Raw genomic sequence first — 18,725 nt, 5'->3', positions numbered from 1 at the left:
GGCTTGGTTCACAGTGCCTGGCGTCATTGAGTGTCCATAGAGTTTGGATCTGTGCCCCCAAAACAGGAGAGAAGACCTTCCAGGTGCAACATAGTAAGAGCATAAGGAGATACCTTTCCTCCTCCCAGCTCTGACTTTAGTCTTGCTGTGTGACTCACTTGTGTCAGTCCTGCCTTCGGGAGGCCGGTACAGATACTCCTTGTAACATAGGAACCCGTAATGTTCACGTGGTCATGCACATGGATGCATTGATGTTTCTTCGTCTAACTTAAGTTTTGAAAATCCTTGTAGAGGAACATAGTTATTTGTTGCCTTTAAAAAAAAGTTGTGCTTTGGTCTTGGATCTGCAGTCTGAAGCGTGTTGCTCTTTGTGCCAAATTTATGTCTGATGTTTAAGCAAAGGATGTGTGTTGCCAGTTCTGCTAGAGATAAAGAGCTCCACATCCAGGTTGTTAAATTTCGCTGATTCTTCTCATTCAGCACTGATTGAAATGCTAAGTTTGCCCTTGCAAGTTATTAATTACCAGTTAAAGAGCAGCTGTCCCATAAAAGAGAACATTAAAACCCTTGACACTTGCACAATATATGATTTGCATCAGAATCTAACAAAGCTTCTTCCTTTGCTTCCCAAAGTAATTTTTTTTTACAGTTATCTTCCCATTTATCTCTAATTCCCGACCCTCCAGGCAGGACTGTGTTACGACTCATAGGGACTGCTGTGCATTATAGCCACCTGTCATACTTTATGGACCTGCAGGGGAAAATCTTTCATACAGGATGCAGAAAACCAACTGTCACTTGAAACCATTGCCTGTGAATTAACGTTGTTGTTGTACATGCTGCCTGAATGAGGATTGGAACATTTGCCTTGTTAATAGAAAAAAAAAGTATGTTGTTTTCGGCAGTTTATCAAATAAGCATTTCAAATGTAAGCAGAAGAAAGACAAAATGGCCTCAAATTTCGAAAGATCAATGAGTTTCTAAGCTCTGATTTGGGCACGGTAAATTTGTGTCAGTCTTCCTTGAGAATGCTCAATTTATGAGTTTTATTTTATAGCTAAAGTGTATGGACAGGAATGTGGTTTTGGCTTTAGCAGTCTCCTGTTGAGTCTCAGGTCTTCTGTGTTTTTTGTTTTCCCAGTTTGAAAACACTCCCTCTTATCCAAGACAACTTCAGCTTCAGGAAACGTTGCAGTCACCAGTCTGAAAAATAGCACTGCCGCTAAAACTGTTGTCCTGCTCTTACTTTCCTGATTTTAATAAATCATATGCCTGTCTTGAGGCTTCCTCATTGATCTTTTCCTGACTTGGTGGAAGGGTAATTAGAAAAATGCAGAGGGACTGTGCAGCAGCCAAAGAAAGCAGTTCACAGACTGAGCTCTACTGGATGCTCGGCTGAGGCTTAAAAGGATGCAAAGGATTACCTACCAGAATTAGTAGCAAGGGCAGCTGGCGTGAAATGAAAATCAAAACACCCACGGATACAGTATCCCCCAAGGTCCTATCGTAACTTCCAACTGCATCTTCCTCGAAAGGGAACTCCCCATCCCCATGTTCAGCTGCTCAGGCCCTTGCTTTCTTAGGCTGTGTGCAGTTGCGAAAATGTTCAAAGATAAACCAGAAGAGCTCACTCAGGAGGATACCTGTAACAAGCCTTTCTGCCTTGCTCTTAAAATTCCAGAAGGGACACTCTGACAACATGAAATACATTCAGCTCCTTGTGAAGTTAATGAGCTGTTGCTGTACTCTTAGAGAGTCATTGATACCATCACAACGAGCTGGAGTTTCTCTGAGCAGAGCAAGAGGGAAACTGGGGGCTTTGCTCCACTTAGTCACTGGCGTGTAACCTCCTACAGAAATTAACAGCTGAGCTGCCAGAGGAGGAAAATGGAAGATCATTCCCCTACTTTGATCTGGGCTCATTTGTGCTAGTCACCATCCAGCTGGATTTCCCACCTTACGCTGCCTAGAGAAGCTCCCACCCTTTTCAGAAGATGCGGGCAGATCCCTGCAAACATGGTTGCGCTTCACCAGGAGTTCACCTCGCTTGTTTGTGTGACAAATTCCCTTTTAAGTCTTCTTAAAGGAGAGGAAAAAAATCCCTTTCCAACAACCAAACCAAATCAAAAATCCTTGTCAGTGCTAGGTGTCCTTCTGAATCAACCATACTGATTTTCTTTCTGGATTTACTGTAAGGTGCTAGAGGACGTTTGCATGCTGACATGCCTGTAAATTGCATGGTGTTTTAAGTACTGATTTAAAGTAGTACTCTGTTGTAAACCTCATACCTTACCTTAGAGTATAGTACGAAACTTACATCAGGAAATTTTTTTCTAAAGAGCCCTTAAGAGGGGAGGCGTATTTAAACAATACAAGTGGTTGATTGCTTAGCAAATGGTGGAACTGAGAGGCAGAAATGCCTCTGGTTTCCTTTATGAGCATTCACAAACATTTTAGGGATAATTTTGTCTCCCCAAACAGCCTTCTCTATCTTGACAGGCAGGGGAACGGTATATAATACTTTCCATATGGGAAGGGCACTGTTTTCTTTGTTTCCTTTGCTTGCTAAGAGAAAGCTAAAGAGGGTGTGGAAGTAAAGTAACTCTGGAAATGGAAATCTAAGTAATTATATTATACTTTATAATGAAAGTTGCTTTATAGGAAGATCAGTGCTAGGTAAGGGTTGGTTTTTTTTTTTGCATAGGCGTGAATTGACAAGGAGGAAATTAGAGCCAGCTGAAAGGGTTGCAGGAAGAAGTTTTGTTTGGACAGTGGGAGGCAAGTCAGTAGTCTCAAAAAGATGAGTAGGGAGGCTTTGGGACTGTGAGCGAGGTGGTGACATGCTGCCCTGAAGAATCCGGTTTGGCTACTGGAAGAAGTCTAAGTAACTGTGTTGTACTGACCTGCAACAAACATGGGACGTGAAGCCTCCAAAAGTCCAAAGCCCACAGGCAGTAACTTGCCCGCTAGCTGAGCTGGAGTGACGATTGACAGGGAGAAGGCAGAAGCAGGAAACAAATACGGCTGTGCGGTATTATTGAGAAGCATAAAGAAAACACTCCGCTTCTGTTAGTCCTTGCTTCAAAGGGAGCCTGCCGTGAAAAATTTAAATAATCTTTTCCAAAACAAAGCACTCCAGTTCTTCCTTTACTCTCACGAGATCCCCAATGTCCCTCAAACTCACCATGAGCGTCAGTTCCCGTTTTTTATTTGGTGGTGTGTGCTCTTTGATCTCCAGGCTTGCAAAGGAACAAGAGAGTGACGGGGCTGATTTATCCTAAAACAGTAGCTGAGAAAAAGAACTCTTTCAATACATAGGAGCAAACAGAGGCTGTAAAGAGAAAACTGTACTGCAACAGCACCTAGTTTTGTAGGTACTTAGCTTTTTAAACACTAGTTTGGGAGAGTCTAGTTATTTACAGTAGGTACTGGTTATTTGGGCACCCTTAGTTTTCTCTGTCTCATTTTTATGCCCTGTTTATGCAACCTATTGACCGCACACGGGTGTCTCTTTTATTCTCGGTCTCTGAAAAACTATTGCTGGGTTTGGTCCCTTATTGCATCTAGCCAAACTCTATGAGAGACCAGTGGCTCCAGCAAGAGATTAAACTGGAGGAGTATTATTTTAACAATAAGGGGAGTAGACATATTGCCAGGTAAACATGGAAGCATGAGAAACTAATTGGATTTACGTTAATTTTATTGAATATAAGTGCATAAAACTCTTCACCCCATCGCCAACCCTGTGCATACAAATTACATATGGGCCTTTTGGATGATATCTTAGTCCTTGCTCTCTGTGGTGAGCTGTGTGTGATCCTTTCTGGCTTCAGTGAGGCTACAGATAGATGGCAGGTCTTTCCACTCTGATGTCAGCGCAGGTCTGGGATCTTTGGCTCTGAAGATTTATGGGATGATGCCTTGGGTATTGAGTTCTTCTCCTGTGCAGTCAGAAGCTGCAGTACGATAACCCCTGTAAGCTGTAACCCCTCTAAGGAGGTTTGTTTTGAGGTTTGTCACTGAGTTTGGGAGCATCACCTCACGTGCTGCTTTTCTTTTCTTTCTTTCACTGTCCTGACAGTGGTGGATTGAGAACCTACAGGGTCACTATCTTAAGCATAATGTTCCTTCTTGCTCACCTTCACCTCCCCTCTGGCTGTTAATTTCCCATCTGCAAGGCTGGGAGTGTGGGGCAGAAACCAGATAGATAATATATACCCTGTAAAGTTGGGAGGTGAAAGAGGCAGCTGCTTTAAGGACCTTGAATCCCTGGATGCAGTCAGAATTGCATTCATTTCTGAGCTGCATCTGTGCTTTTCCACCGGTGTTTGGTAAGAATCATCTATGTGTATCGTATAAGAGAAGTCAGGCTAGGGTTAGACTCCAGTCGCTATTACGTTCTTGCAGGTATGCATGCAGAATTCCCCTGGACTTCTATGTGAGCCTGTCTTCAGCTTGTAAAATTAGATTGCCTGACAATCTGTAGTAGTGCTGTCACGAGAGACAAAAGACTGAAAGTTGAACCTTCAGTAGAAATCTGACAAGAGGCCAGGTACTGAAATCAAGCCTCATTATTACATTTCTTTCAAGACAGTCGTCATTTCCTTTATAATTTTCTGAATTACCATAACGAGGATTAATTTGGCTTCCAGGTTGCCTTACACTGCACTGTTGTGCATACAAAAGGCTTGTTGTAAAACCTTTTGAAGCGCCTAAGTTCAGGCAGAGGTCAGGAGACACAAGCTTATGTGCTGCTGGGGGAAAATGAAAAAAGGAAAAGGTTTTGAGGCACTCATGCAACTCTAAATGCTGCTCTTGGCTTGGCTTTGAAGTCTGCAGTGGCCTCTTCAGGGTATGGATGTCTCGTTTGTGTGGGAAAATCTGAACAGTAAGAACTATGGAAGAAGGTCATACGGCTGTGCAGGTTGTGCTCTTCGTTTTTTGATGGTGGGAGCAGAGGGAGATGAATGCCTACAGCTGCCAGCGTAGTTTATTAAAGATAAACCTCTAGGTAGAAGCACCTAAAATCAGAGAAAGGTTTGGGGAAAGCGAAGAGCTTTGAACTGGCTTTGTACAAAGCTTTCCCGAGGTCACTTAAGGGTGGGAAAGAGGGTGCTTGAATGGGGCAGGAGAGATGCGGAGAATGTGGTTGCTGAGGAAAAGTGAAAACGTTGTGATGCTCAGGAAGAGCACAAGAAGGGGATGAGGGCAGGAGGAAAGGAACGCTCCTTGAATGCGGTAATTTCTGGTCATCTCTCTTGCAGACATCTGGAAGTGCAGTGTTTCGCACCTGATCCCAGCCCTTGTGCACCAGATAGCAGGAAGGGGTTCTGAAAGTTACATCCCTAATATCTTCCTTGAGTTCTCAGCAGTGTGTTTCCCCTTAGCAGTTCTGTTTTGTCCATCTGTGATCACAGTATCGGTTATTCCCTGCTTCCTTTAGACTGCCACCCTTTGTGCCGTCAGTGTGTGGCCAACCTGCGGGACACCGGCAGCATCTGTCTGAAGTGCCAGAACGCCCGTCACTTGCTCCTGGGTGATCACTGCGTTCCTGACTGTCCGGTGGGATACTATGCGGAGAATGGTGCCTGCAAAAGTGAGTAGTCCTTACAGATGCCTCAAGTAGCTGCAAGGGACCGCCTGGATCCTTGCGAGATGCTCCATGAAATGGTTGCTATTTAGTAGAGAAGCTTTGTCCAAGCTGGCAGGACACTGCAGTGGGAGCTGGGGGTGTCCTGGCTAATAACTCTGCCAGCTGGCTGGGAGCACTCTCTCCTTGCTGTCCATAACCTGTGTCTGCTTTCAGACTGTGAGTTCTTTGAGGCAGACAGTACTATACTGTCCTGAGCACGTGCTGAGGTTAGTGGGACCTAACCCACTGTTACAATACAATTAAACAGTGTAATGAGTACCAGGCAGCAGTATGCTTGTGAGGAGGAGGTGAAGGTGAGTTTTTCTCGTTCTGGTAAACCCCATCCCTCAAAGATGGTGGCACAGAGAATAGGATGACAGTACACTATGTTCTATGTAGGGTAGCTACCCTGAGATCACTCCTAGGAAGAGATGGGCTTCTTAAGCACAATAAAGGATAACTTCAAACAGAGACTTTTCATGTGCCCATCACCAAGTCTCCAGTTTGTGTGGTACCAGCACAGTTCTGGGATGCTGACACTTGAAAATATTTTCTGGATACGTGCTTCAAAGGGCCATGCAACGTTTGCTCACAGAAGGCGGAACTCTTGCTGGTAGCAACTTCTCAGGATGTTTTGCAGCCTGAGATGGAACATCATCCTAGCTAAGGTCTCTCATTGAGACTTGTCTTGCTACAGTAATGGTCCAAAAGGCGATCATTCGTAGCAGCTTCTGAAACAAAAAGCCAGTTTCATTCAGCCTTTTAGGCTGGCATGATAGATGCAGCGCTCCAGCTGCGTGGGTGAAGCTGCACTGATAGCGCATTTTATTCTCTAGCCTTCTGTGCCTTCACCTATCCCTGGATCTCCTCCAGTTTTTGTTGTTGATGTGGTTTCATATTCCGATCATTGTCTGAGCTGCTTTGTATTTCTTGGACTCTTAGAAGGAAGTACGTTGCTTTTCTTGTTATGTGGCCGACAGAAACATGTTAAAGCTCAATGCGTCTTACGCTGAGCAAAGGGTATTGCAGTTTCTTTTAAGAGGAAGAAATCAAGACAAGAAATTCTGCACATTAGAATTAAGATGCAGATGCTCCCTTTGCAGGAAGTGGCATTTCCTAATCCAGTCTAACAACTGATGGTTAATGTTTCAAAGCTTCTCTCAAGCACTCTGGGAGCTGTGTTACCTGGGTTTGGCAAAGGAAATTTCAGAGACGTATGAAATATACTCTGTGTCATTTCATTGGAAAGACCCCTGAGAGAGATATTTTGCCTTCCTGGAAATTTAAGCCTAGGGATGACATTTCTTCCCTTTGGTATAAAGGTTTCATTTAAAAGAAGTTTTGCATTATTCAGACTGTGTCAAAGCTCATACTACATTTTGTGCTAGCTTTTAAGATATCCAGCACAACGTAATGCAGTCGCTTCTCTGATTTCTTTGCTCACTTTCACTCATGATTAATTTGGCCTGATAGGTGTAATGATGGCATCAATCTTTAGGTAAAGGCCTATCAAGAAATAAAACAGACTAATAATGTTGTGAGTATGTACCCCCTTTGGAGAAATTAATAGGATACATTGGCCTCATCCACTGTGGTGTTTTAAATCTCTTCAGTCAGACTAAGAAGCACAAGAAGTGGGGGACAAAGGGATGGAAAGGAAACAGGGAAAGAAAACGAGGGGTGGCATAAAAATATCTCTTTAAAAATGCAGGGAAAGAAAAAGATAGTAGTGTACTTCCTTACTGGAGGCAGTCAGTGGGATTGCTGGCTATGAAGAATCGCAGAAGGATCTTGTAAGACTGAGTGTCTGGGCAGTAAAGCAAGGGATGGAAGTTTGGTATAGGCAGATGTAATGATGCACACAGGGATACCCGGTTCTAACCTCACATACAGAATGACGGCATCCTTGCCGTGATCTTGAAGTAATGATCAATCAGCCTGTGAAAATGGCATCTCAGTGTTCAGCAGCGTTGAGAAAGCAAATGAAATGTTAGGTGCTAATACAAAAGGAAAGAGGAATAGAAGAATTCATTCTGCCGCTGTCTAAAGGAGCTGAGTGCTGTGAGCAGTTCTGCTCATTGCAAAAGGGAAGGGCGGCAGGACAATGTGGGGAATGAAGGGCTTCTGTACAGTGGGCAACTGAGTAGGCCACAGTGCTTCAACCTGAAAAACAGGAGACCTTAGGAGGGAGGAAATATGATGGAGGCCTACAGAGTCATGAGGGAAATGGAGAGAGGGCGCATAGAGAGAGACTGTTCTCTGTCAGTGATGCTTCTTGGAATAGGTAGCAGCTGTGCAACTCCTGCCGAAGGGATGGATGTAAATCTTCAGGGAGGTGTGGAGCTGTGAGAAAAGCACTAGATGGTTCCTAAATGGAGAAGGCGCATCAGGCTCGGGAGGATCTGACCTGAAACTAGTTGAGAGAAAGCATGAGAGGGAGGTACTGATACCTGCTTGCCCTTTTTTTTACTCTTTTCTGATAGACAGGTCTTGGCCAGATCCCGTAGGGTTGTTCTTAAAGGAGAAGGGAAGGTTGAAGAGAAGAGGGATGGATAAAAAGAGAGAGAAAGGAGAGGAGGGGAGAGAGCTAGTGTGCATGGCACACAGAGCACAAATAAAGCCATTTAATCCGTCTGTCACAAGGTGGGTTGGTTGTGTTTCTGGTCCTGAGCGCTGTGCACCAGTAAGGGCTTAGACTTAGTAGGAACTTTTGGTACTCGATATCACCATGCTCAGCCTCTGAGAGTGCTTCTGCTGAAGCTTGTGATACTTGCTCGAAGAACTGCTTTTCCTTGAACAGAAACACTTGTTCTTGATGTCTCTACAGGGTGTCACCCCTCATGTAAAACCTGCACCGGCGGGGGTCCTTCTTCCTGCTCTTCCTGCAACACCAGCCTGGTTCTCTCCCACACCAGCACGTGTGTGCCAGTCTGTTCCCCGGGATACTACAGGGACGACAGGCAGACCTGCAGGCGTGAGTGTCTCTCTCCAAGCCATCTCTCCTTTCCACAGTGTATTCACCGACATGTCTTTTCTTGTTCCTTCACTTATTGTTCCTCTTGTCAGGAAAAGAAAGATTTCAAGTGCCTAAAAATTTGATGTGAGTTGACAGAGGTAATTAGCTGCCTTAGAAACAGAGCCTACAGCATGGTTTAAATTTGAACACAGTTGCAGATTTGTTATCGACTTCAAAGACAGAAGACTGGGTCCCGTAGTAAAAAAACTGCAGGACAATTTGTGTAGGCTTCCTTGTTAAGTTGTCTAGGTGGTACGTAGAGGAGTGGCCAAAAGTACTGGTGGATTCTGGGCTTTGTGAAAACTTGACAAGCTTAGACCAGTTTTAATCAATTCTTACTAAGGCAAACCCCCTCCCCACTGCACTTTCTGCCAGTACCTGCCATGGAAGCTGTATTAAGACTGTAGCATTTATGCCACATTTTTCACATGTGAAACCTCAGTAGAAACAAGGTACAGCTTTGTAGGCACAGCCCCGACTGACTTGAGCTGTGATATTTTTACCTCCTAATGATCCGATGCAATTGATCTGGTGTTAAGTCCAGTAACATTTTATCCTGCTCCTGCTATCCCTTATGAATCTCTCAGGGCCTTTCTTTTCCTTTATTATTCTATGCTCACTCTGGCCCTGACATCAGTTGGGTTATTCTTCACATAATTGTTTGGCTTGATGTTCCAGAATGCCAAATTATATGGCCCAGAGACATAAAAAATATGAAAAAACCCTGCTTGAATTGACCCACTATAATACGCACACCTAAAAATGAGTGAGCGCTTAAGTGGTTTGGTTGCTGTGAACCTGAACACTCAGATTTGTTAAGTCCTGTGTTACCCTGATTTAAATTATCCTGATTTATGATAAAATAACTCTGTTGCACTGCACTGAGTATAGGTATCAGTGTCATACTATGTAGACCCAATTTCTTTACTGATGAGGTCCTATAGGAGTAAGCTGATATGGTTGTCAGCTTTACCTGCCTTTTGTTGAAATATATGGTTCTCCTGAAACTATTATTTCCATCTTATCAGCGGAAATGAAGATACCTTGCATAAGTTCAAGGGAATAGGTGGAAGACTTTGTACCATTCTGCTGTTGACAGAAAAAAAGGTTGTTCAATAATAATGAAAAAAGAAATGTAATAAAAAAGATGAATAAAAAAAGGAATCGTGGGATTCTCCCTGTCTTGGCTAGTTTCCTGCAAGCTCTACAAGATATTCACTGTTCTCTCCTGCACTATGGATTCTCTTCTTGCTAACTACACCAGAATACCTCCCTTCCTAATTAAAATGCCCTTTTCTAATGAAAACTTTCCTATTGATAGCTCCTCCCTCAGGACATCGTGGTAGAAATGGAATGTTCCTGAGGACTGTACCCTTCCTGAATTTGGTTCAGCAGCTCAAATGCAAATAGATTTTTGCAAGCAAATTCAACTACTCTAATCTCCTTATTGCAAATGGCTTTTAAAGAAGTGTATGTAATCCTTGTAGCAGGAGGCTCAAGGCAAAGTGTGTCCATGCGTTGGAATTTTTGTCATTCCAAGTGTCACTTGTGCCTTTTCAAGTGAAGTACTGCTGATAAGCCATGTAGATATAAACTGTCCCAGGCTGCTGGAAAACTACCACTTAGAGGTAATGAAAATTGTTTAAGCGGAGGTTCGCTGTTAGGCTGAGAAAATTTGGTCTCTCTTAAATGTTTATTTTAGTCGCTTTGTGCTTTTGAGGAACTCGGGTTTGGAATAAAGTTCAGAGAGATGCTGAGTGCATGTATGGACTCTGGGAGATATTTTTATACTCGGTGACATACTGGCCGAGGAACAGTGCAAAGCTTAACAAGTTCTTCATGGGTTTAAAAATGCAGATATGGAGTCATGCTGATAAAACAAGCAGACAGAATTGCTTTCAAATACAGTTTTCGCTTACTGTTCTGGCATGCCTCCGTGGGTAGCCTGATTTCTATAGATTTACACCTCATGTGGAATGTTTTACCATACTTTTAATAGTTGGCTTTTTGTAGCACTTACAAATAGTAATTTTTCCATGTAGTATTCATAAGTTAAGTGAAATCAGAGTGGCACCAGAGCACCTAAAGACAGCTGCTAGATTCTTTAGGTAATTCATTTGTACCTCAATTAAATGCAGACCTTCTGTGACATTTTTTAATGAGCTGAAACAAGTTTTAGCTTGTTTGAAGGGCACTGGGTTCCCGCTTCAGTGAGAGCAACATAGGTATTTTCACATTTACTTTGGTATTTTGAGGTTTTGTCATTATAAAACTCTGTCTTGAATTAAAAGCAAATTGAAGTGGATTTCCACAATTAGCATATCACTAAATTAGCATTCCACAATTAGCATATCACCAACACGATACCGCAAGTAACACCTGAACTGTAGTCGCGCTAAACCCTATGAGATGTTTTGTTTGTTTTTTCCATTAAAAATGGCCAGCTATGCTTTATTCTTTAGTTTAAACACTTGGGGCTGTGTTTTCAGAGCTTTTTTCTCATTTATCATAAGTACAGAATTGAGCTTGGGCAAAGATTCTGACTCCATATGGATTTAGCGACGCTCAGGGGTAGCTGGCCGGGAATTTAGCAGTCCCTTTTGCATTCGCCATCATTGTACTGGCCAGCAGGGCAGTTACGGTTGTTTGTGTAAAGCAGACATGAGAACCTCCATGAGTTTTCTGCATATTATTTTTGTAAAGTTTCGTCTCACCAGAGTCAGAGCGAGGTTTTCAGTGCATAGGCAAAGCGCTAGGAAATATTCTTTGTCTTTCATAGCACATTGCTATTAACTCTTCTGCTGTGAATTAGCTAAGAGCTCTGACATCAGCACTGAGTACACTTGGCTGTTAGTACAGCCTCCTGAGAAGGTTAGACCTGGACATCAAAGAGGTGAGTTGAAATATTCTGAACCCCCTGGACTTTGATCCTTTGATTCAGTAAATCCCTGAATTATTTTTTCCTGGCATCTTTATTTGCTCCCTATAGCTCCAAAGTTTCACACTGCAAATAAAAAGGTGGAAACATTAAGTGAAATTAAATGGGCCATTGGTCCCACCGAGGTTTGCTAGCTAGATTGCAGCAGTCTATTATGGTCTCCTAATTTGTGCATTACGAGTTAAGTCTGGAATCATATGAAAAGCAGCTTGTTTAAAGAGAATAAGAAAAACAGAGATGGGGAAAGCTCTTATTTGGGGATTTGAATTCAAGGTCAGTGTTTTACCCTGACCTGTCCAGAGGAGAGTAAGAAAGTGTGAGGAGACGTAACGGGCTATTCCAAATGGAAGGAGGCTTTTTACATTTTGGAGGCTGTGAAAAGGAACGTAAGAAGCAAAAACCACTGAATTCTCCACAGGTGTCTCTCAAAGAGGACAAGAGGAGTAGCGAGGCTACAAGACAATACCATTTTTATTTGTACAGTTTGCTGGTGCATCAGTAATTACAGTTACTTTCTTTGTCTTTCCACAGCTTGCAACAGCCAGTGCCTGAGCTGTGAATCAGCCACTGGCTGCACGTCATGCAGAGATCCAGCTAAGGTCCTGTTATTTGGAGAATGCCAGTATGAGAGCTGTGCTCAGCAGTATTATCTGGATTTTTCCAGCAAGACTTGCAGAGGTGAAAAATACATTGCTAGTTTAAAGAAAAAAGAAAAAAAAATTTGCAAGTGCCTTGGCTAAGAATCCGTTACGTTGCAGCAGGATCTGTGCAGGTGGCCTGCTTTAAAAAGTGTGTGTGAGGGGGGGATTTGTTCAGTAACAGACCACTTTTACAGTTTTTTCTCTTTTTCGGCAGTGTGCTGTCACATACTTCAGCCTTTCAGTGAAACAAGATTATTGCAAATCCTTCTCTCGTAAATGATTTAGTAAGTGAGCCAGCAAACTTTTCAAGGGTCAGGTCCAGCAATTCATTTAGTCATGGGTCAGCTGAATAATGAGTGAGCTTACTAGGCTAAATCTTTTTTAGAGTGCTTATAGGGCCTTGTGTACTTACCTGCTTCTCTCTTTCTTATTAAATACTGCATCACTGGATGACTGCAGAAACAACAGTTTGGAGTGATTTAAAAGACACAGGACTTGAAAGATTTCCAGAACTCCCAAGGAGAGTGTTCCATAATGGAAATAAGCGAGGATAAGATGGCTTTATTGCAGCTAACACCACTAAGACCAGGATATAATACAAATGACTTGTTGTTAGGTGTTCATTTCTAGCTGGCTCTCTCAGTACCTGAACCTAGCTTAACCGAGTAGCATCTGTCCCCTTAACGTTGCCGTTCTTCAGGGAGGTGACATTGTCTGGTGTTTAGGGTGTTGGAATGAGGCAGGACTCTTGTCCTGGCTTTGTCTTGGATATGCTGCATGGACTGGCGTAGTTCGGCTCACCTCAGTGAGTCCTTTTTTCCCCCCTCTTGCTCTTGCCCATTTGTCTGTCTCATCAGCCAAGTGTGTCCGTCATTAATTGCTGATACGGACCCTCTTAAGTGCCACCAAGAAACAAACAGTAGTGTTGGCAGCCTGAGTAGTCCTTGGGCACATGTGCATGGTTGGGACTCTGCTGAAGACTGGAGGGGAGATAGTACGAAGGCATGTGAAGGCAGGTCTCGTCCCAGCTGGATCCAGTGTGTTTCTAGCCAGTGAACTTTCCAGAGGGGCATTTGGACTGTGAGGGACAACGATTTGGGCCCCTCACTACAAGAAGGACGTTGAGGTGTTAGAGCGTGTCCAGAGAAGGGCAACGAGGCTGGTGAGGGGTCTGGAGAACAAGTCTGCTGAGGAGCGGCTGAGGGAACTGGGGTTGTTCAGCCTGCAGAAGAGGAGGCTGAGGGGAGACCTCATCGCTCTCTACAACTCCCTGAAAGGAGGTTGTAGCGAGGTGGGGGTCGGTCTCTTCTCCCAAGTAACAAGCAATAGGACGAGAGGAAATGGCCTCAAGTTGCGCCAGGGGAGGTTTAGATTGGACGTGAGGAAAAATTTCTTTACTGAAAGAGTGGTTAAACATTGGAACAGGCTGCCCAGGGAAGTGGTTGAGTCCCCATCCCTGGAGGTATTTAAAAGCCGTGTAGATGAGGCGCTTAGGGACATGGTTTAGTGGGCATGGGGGTGTTGGGTTGACGGTTGGACTCGATGATCTTAGAGGTCTTTTCCAACCTCAATGATTCTATGATTTCTTTTTCTTTTGGTCAGAGTCATTTGAAAGCATGAGATTGATGAAGCGGGGTGGATAATTGCTAATGAGCAACAAACTTGGTGTTGGCAGAAAAGGAGCATTGCTAGTTATGGGATAAAGTCAGGCTTTATGGGCAACAAAACTGTGCCGGTGTTAGCAGGTCTGAATGCTGAACAAGAGCCAAGCCTCCTCAATTTTGACATAGTTAGAACATGTTAAGTCCAAGAGGGGAAAAAAAAACCCCACATATCTTGAGTTGTAATAAGTCAGTACAAATCATGCTTTCTTTTTTTTTTTTAGTATCTCTTTAACAGTTTTTACTGTGCTCTTTGCTTCTAGAGTTTATATTCCCATAGCTTGTAGACCCCAAGTACTAGGCACTTGTATAGGGTGAGCACCCTGGAATGGGCTGCCCTGCATTGACTTTTTTTTCTTCCAGAGTGTGACTGGAGCTGTAATGCTTGTAAAGGTCCCCAGAGGACCGACTGCCTGCAGTGTATGGAGGGCTACATTCTCCATGAAGGAGCTTGTGTGGAACAGTGCCCTGCAGCTTTCTACAAGGAATCGGACACATGCCAGAGTGAGTTCTTCTTGGGTGTTACTTCTAATCACTGCTGCCAACATGTTTCCCTGCTTGTCTCCAATTTGTGCACGTCTTGCATTCAGAAGGCACACTCTAGCTTCAGATCTCTCGCTGCCCTCCAGCACGCACACTCAATAGAGCTGTGGTTCCTGCGGGGTGTTACAGCACGGTGCAGGAAGCAGTTGAAAGCGGTATTGAGTTGAACTTTTTACGTATGACTTTTAGGATGTGATCAACACTGCCTTCAGTGTCGCCAACCAGATGAGTGCAGCCTTTGTGAAGCCCCGTTTTTCCTCTTGGACACTTACTGTGTTCACAAATGTGGGAAGCGATATTATGCAGACCATGCACAGCGGAAGTGCACAGGTAAGCAAAGTGAGGGTGATGTGGTGGAGAGGGAGTCCGTGTTCTCTACGCTGCTTTTTCTCTCCAAGGCTGGGGTGAAGAGGAAGCGCTTGGATGCTGTGTTAAACTTGCTGTTGAGGTGATGCAGTCAACTTGAGAATCAGATAACAGGCTATATCTGCATTTAGACATGCCTAATTCAGGAGGAATGAGATTCAATGTAGATGGCTGCTGATGTGTGTGTATGTGTGTGCACGCTGTATATAAAAAACAGCTATTAAAACCACGTTTTTAGAAAGGTTTCAGTTGTATTTGTAGGTTAACAAGCTGTGTAGGACTTGAATGTGCATTTGCAGTATTTTTTTCAAATTGCTATAACAGTTACTTAAAAACACGTTTCCTCCGTTTAGAAGATTATCTCAGGTTCTCTGTAGTCAATGGGAAACAGTGGTCAAATGAGGAAGGAACTTCTTAACGACCCTTTTAGCTCAAGTCTTTGCCCCTTCTTTTTCATTATTTTTGTCAGGTAGGTAAGACACAAAGAGCAGTGGTGTTTCTGTTCTGACCCCTGGGGACAGCTCTGTGCACCAGTGGCTGCATTGTTTTTGCAGTGTCTCAATGGGGTTGTGCTTTCCATCCGATTCAGCTTGTCCTCCTGGATGCTTGGAGTGTGACAGCGACAGCCTGTGCCACCTCTGTGACAGCACCATGTTTCTGAAAAATAAGATTTGTGTTTCTGCCTGTGGCCAGGGTTTCTATGGCAATACGTGGACCAGAGAGTGTGAAGAAGGTACGTGTCTCTCATGGTAAAGCAACCGAGCTGGCAGGCTTCCAGCAGATTTTAAGGCCAGAAGTAGTGTTCATGCAGTGGCATTTTTGGAATTCAGTTCTGTGCAGTTTCGTGTTGACTGTTAAAAGTTGGCAGCCATTTTTCTCCAACTTTTTTGTTTCATAAAATGTGCACGTACGTGGTTTTCTGAGTGAAGTTACCTAGTTAGGCATGGAGGCACGTCTTTCCAATCGCAGTATCAGTTTTCATCAATGTAAAACAAATGAAAAAATGTCGTGGGGAAAATCCCTTACTAAATCAACTGTAGTACTTACTTTTCTTTGTTCTAAATGAAGATTTACTAGTCCATCTGCAGGGCAGGACAGTGTATGTTGGCTTTGAGTTTTGTGATGGGAAGTGAATTGCCCAAGCCTCTCAGAATTATAGTGGGGATTGGGATGGATTGCAGTTCTTCTTGAGATGGTGGTTGTCCACCTAGGTCAGTAACGAACAGGGCATTATAAGGGTCTGGTCTGTTATCCAAAAGATGGTGGTGACAGGCAAGATGCTAACACAGCCCGTGGCTGTAATTCATTCAGTAATAGTTTTCCCTTCTTTCTTTTTAGCCAGCAAGCATCCCTCGAGCTTCCATGTGAACGGTACCCTCACAGTAGGAATTGGCGGGATAAAGCCCCTAGACCTCTCCTTACTGGGTGTGCGCGGTCTGGATGGTGACACAGGACAGCTCTTGTTCCATATCGAGAGCCCTCCCTCCAATGGCAGGCTAGTGATGGTGGTGAATGGGAAAGAGGTGCAGCTGAGCAAAGGCGACCACTTCAGCTGCAAGGATGTGAGGGAGAAGAGAGTCCGCTTTGTGCACAGCGAAGAGAAATCCAGGTGACTGTGTTGAAACTTTTTTCAGAGCTCTTGCCTTAAAAAAAAAAGATGTATCTGGAGAACAGGTATTTCCTTGTTCCTTGGAAACATTCTTACAGTGAAGCACACTTCTCACTGCTGTTAGATAAATTGCCAGTGTACTTATACTGTACCATAGTATAAATGATGGTGCAAAACTTCTCTGTTTATGATATAAGAGGTCACTGTGATCCAGCTACCAGACCTGTTGTGCTTTGAGGGTGCAGGAGTCTGTCTCATCTTTAGGATACTCTGCTGTGGGTTTAAAACTGGCATATTAGTCTGGTTCTTAGAATTTCTTGATACTGTCAGGAAGATGCTCAAATGATGTCACCAATATGCTCTGCGGCGTAATCTGCATTCAGCCGTTACTTCTTTGCCTGCAATATGAGCTCTGTTAGTGTCCTGGGATAATTAGTGGTGTTTAGTAGCTGGCAGTGCTCACACTGCAAGCATGTTGCAAGGAAGCAGATTTTTCCTGCTGCCAGGCAATAAGCCAGTCATCCTGCCAAATTTCATACTTGATTTACATCACCATAAAGCCTTGGGACTAGACTGATGTCAGTGGAATTGTTCTAAATTTCTGCCTGTGTGTATTAGGGTGTTCTTTGATCCATTGTTTTCAGTAAGACTTTGAGGGTGTCCTTCTGATGCCAAGGGTTAGCTCATGTTCACTAGACTCAAGGCATGTGTTTCTGTATCGTGCTTTTTTTTTGTCTGCTTGGTAGTCACAATGAAATGTCAGGATCTTGCCTTGAGAAACATAGCTACTTTATGTTCAAGGTTATTGGGTGGCATTATTGAAAAGTAAGTAGGAAGCAAAACTGCTGAGAAGTGGGAGCTTCTGTTCCGAAGCCAGATAAGTGACATTTTTCTTTAGCAACGAATAGCTGACATTTAGAATCAGTACTTTATCTTGGAGATGCCATCCTATGTGGGTAACATCAGTTAAAGGGAAATAAGGGTATATTATTACATAGTTAAAAGTATTTTATTACATGTTGTGACTGTTGTGAATCTTCAGAAAAAAATACTAAAAAAACATAATTGAAAAAACTTGAGCTAAAGTTTCCATCACTAAGCTAGTAATTTTTACTGAATATATAATATTTTTATCATTATTGAGTCCTGCAAGAGCACTTCATTAATTTATTTTGTCCTGTATTTTGGCTTGTTGGGGACTTGTTTAGGAAAGGACAGTTTTCCCTGAAGGTCAGCGATCAACGGTTCTTCTCTCATCCTGAGGTGGTCAACATTCAAGCATTTTCAACACAGGTAATGTAACAAAGCTTGGAAACAACCACAAATTTTGTACCATTTTGGAGCCCTGGTTTCTTGCAGTGATAACAAAGGAGCTGGGCAGAACTTGCGCTGGAGTTCAGGTCAGGCAAATTAGACTCAACTCTCACTTAGTTGAGAGGCAGCCAAGAGTCATATGGAAGAACTGGACTTGGGGTAAGTGAGTGAAGAAGCTGGCCCATGTAATTTTGCTTGTGTGGGGAATTGTAGCTGTGCGATCACAGAGCAATTATCAGTGAGGGCTAAGGAGTCCCTACTGTTTAAATTATTCTTTGGATCCGCGGGTGGTCTAGTTCAGTCTCTTACTGCAGGGCAGTTGAACGATGATTGATCCCTATGGTAGGGATGCTTTGACAGTCAAGAGCATTCACTTAAATGCTCTGTTCTGGGACAGTTGGGAGTTAAAGCAGCATGAGCTATTTAAAGTGTGTCTCTTAAACTGCTCACCACTTCTGGGCAAGTTGATGGTACTGTCAAGTATCCATGTCTCTCATATTATTGTTATTTAAAGTCTGTAGCACGATATCGTGGAGGGGCCTTACCCAAGAGATGGTATACAGGCAGTACGTTTGTGACTCCTTGTCTAAGGGTAGGGTCTCTAAAAGGCAATGTATGAAAAGATGTGCAAGATACACGTTAAGGGAGAGGACACAGCATTACAGAAAGGAGGAGTTGTTCAAGCCCAGTCTAGCCAAGCTCAGCCTATCAGCAGGTCGTATCATCGCATCCCTCCGGCCAGGCTTTGATTCCCACTCAAGCTACCAGTGTTCCTCTGATGCTGCTGCGAGGGCAGTGGATGTGCTGGAGCTGCCTGGCCCAGCTTCCTGCTTACTGCTGGTCGTGCTGGCAGCAAGTTCACCATGGACTCACCTGAACGGGGTCCAGGTTTCCAAGGAGGCTTTGCAGCTTGCACTGAGCTTTTTCCATGGTCGAACTGCCTAGTTGAAAGCTCAATCAGATAGCTTTGCTTGAACTGAAGTTGTTGCGGCTACTTAGCATGTT

General features: G+C 43.6%; 1 protein-coding gene across 1 annotated transcript in view; it reads left to right on the top strand.

The window, feature by feature from the left end:
• Positions 1 to 18,725, top strand: part of FRAS1 (Fraser extracellular matrix complex subunit 1) — a 171,995-nt gene that overhangs the window by 95,490 nt on the left and 57,780 nt on the right. The window contains exons 21-28 of the mRNA XM_076337699.1: positions 5,444 to 5,596; positions 8,460 to 8,606; positions 12,118 to 12,264; positions 14,252 to 14,392; positions 14,621 to 14,761; positions 15,387 to 15,530; positions 16,136 to 16,406; positions 17,615 to 17,699. Coding sequence (XP_076193814.1) covers positions 5,444 to 5,596; positions 8,460 to 8,606; positions 12,118 to 12,264; positions 14,252 to 14,392; positions 14,621 to 14,761; positions 15,387 to 15,530; positions 16,136 to 16,406; positions 17,615 to 17,699 — 1,229 coding nt within the window. The remainder of the gene's footprint in view (positions 1 to 5,443; positions 5,597 to 8,459; positions 8,607 to 12,117; positions 12,265 to 14,251; positions 14,393 to 14,620; positions 14,762 to 15,386; positions 15,531 to 16,135; positions 16,407 to 17,614; positions 17,700 to 18,725) is intronic.

The sequence above is a fragment of the Aptenodytes patagonicus genome, chromosome 4 (genome assembly GCF_965638725.1).
Source record: "Aptenodytes patagonicus chromosome 4, bAptPat1.pri.cur, whole genome shotgun sequence".
In the NCBI taxonomy this organism is placed as follows: Eukaryota; Metazoa; Chordata; class Aves; order Sphenisciformes; family Spheniscidae; genus Aptenodytes; species Aptenodytes patagonicus.
The sequence above is the reverse complement of the archived record's forward strand: the minus strand, read 5'-3'. Positions and strand labels throughout refer to the sequence as shown.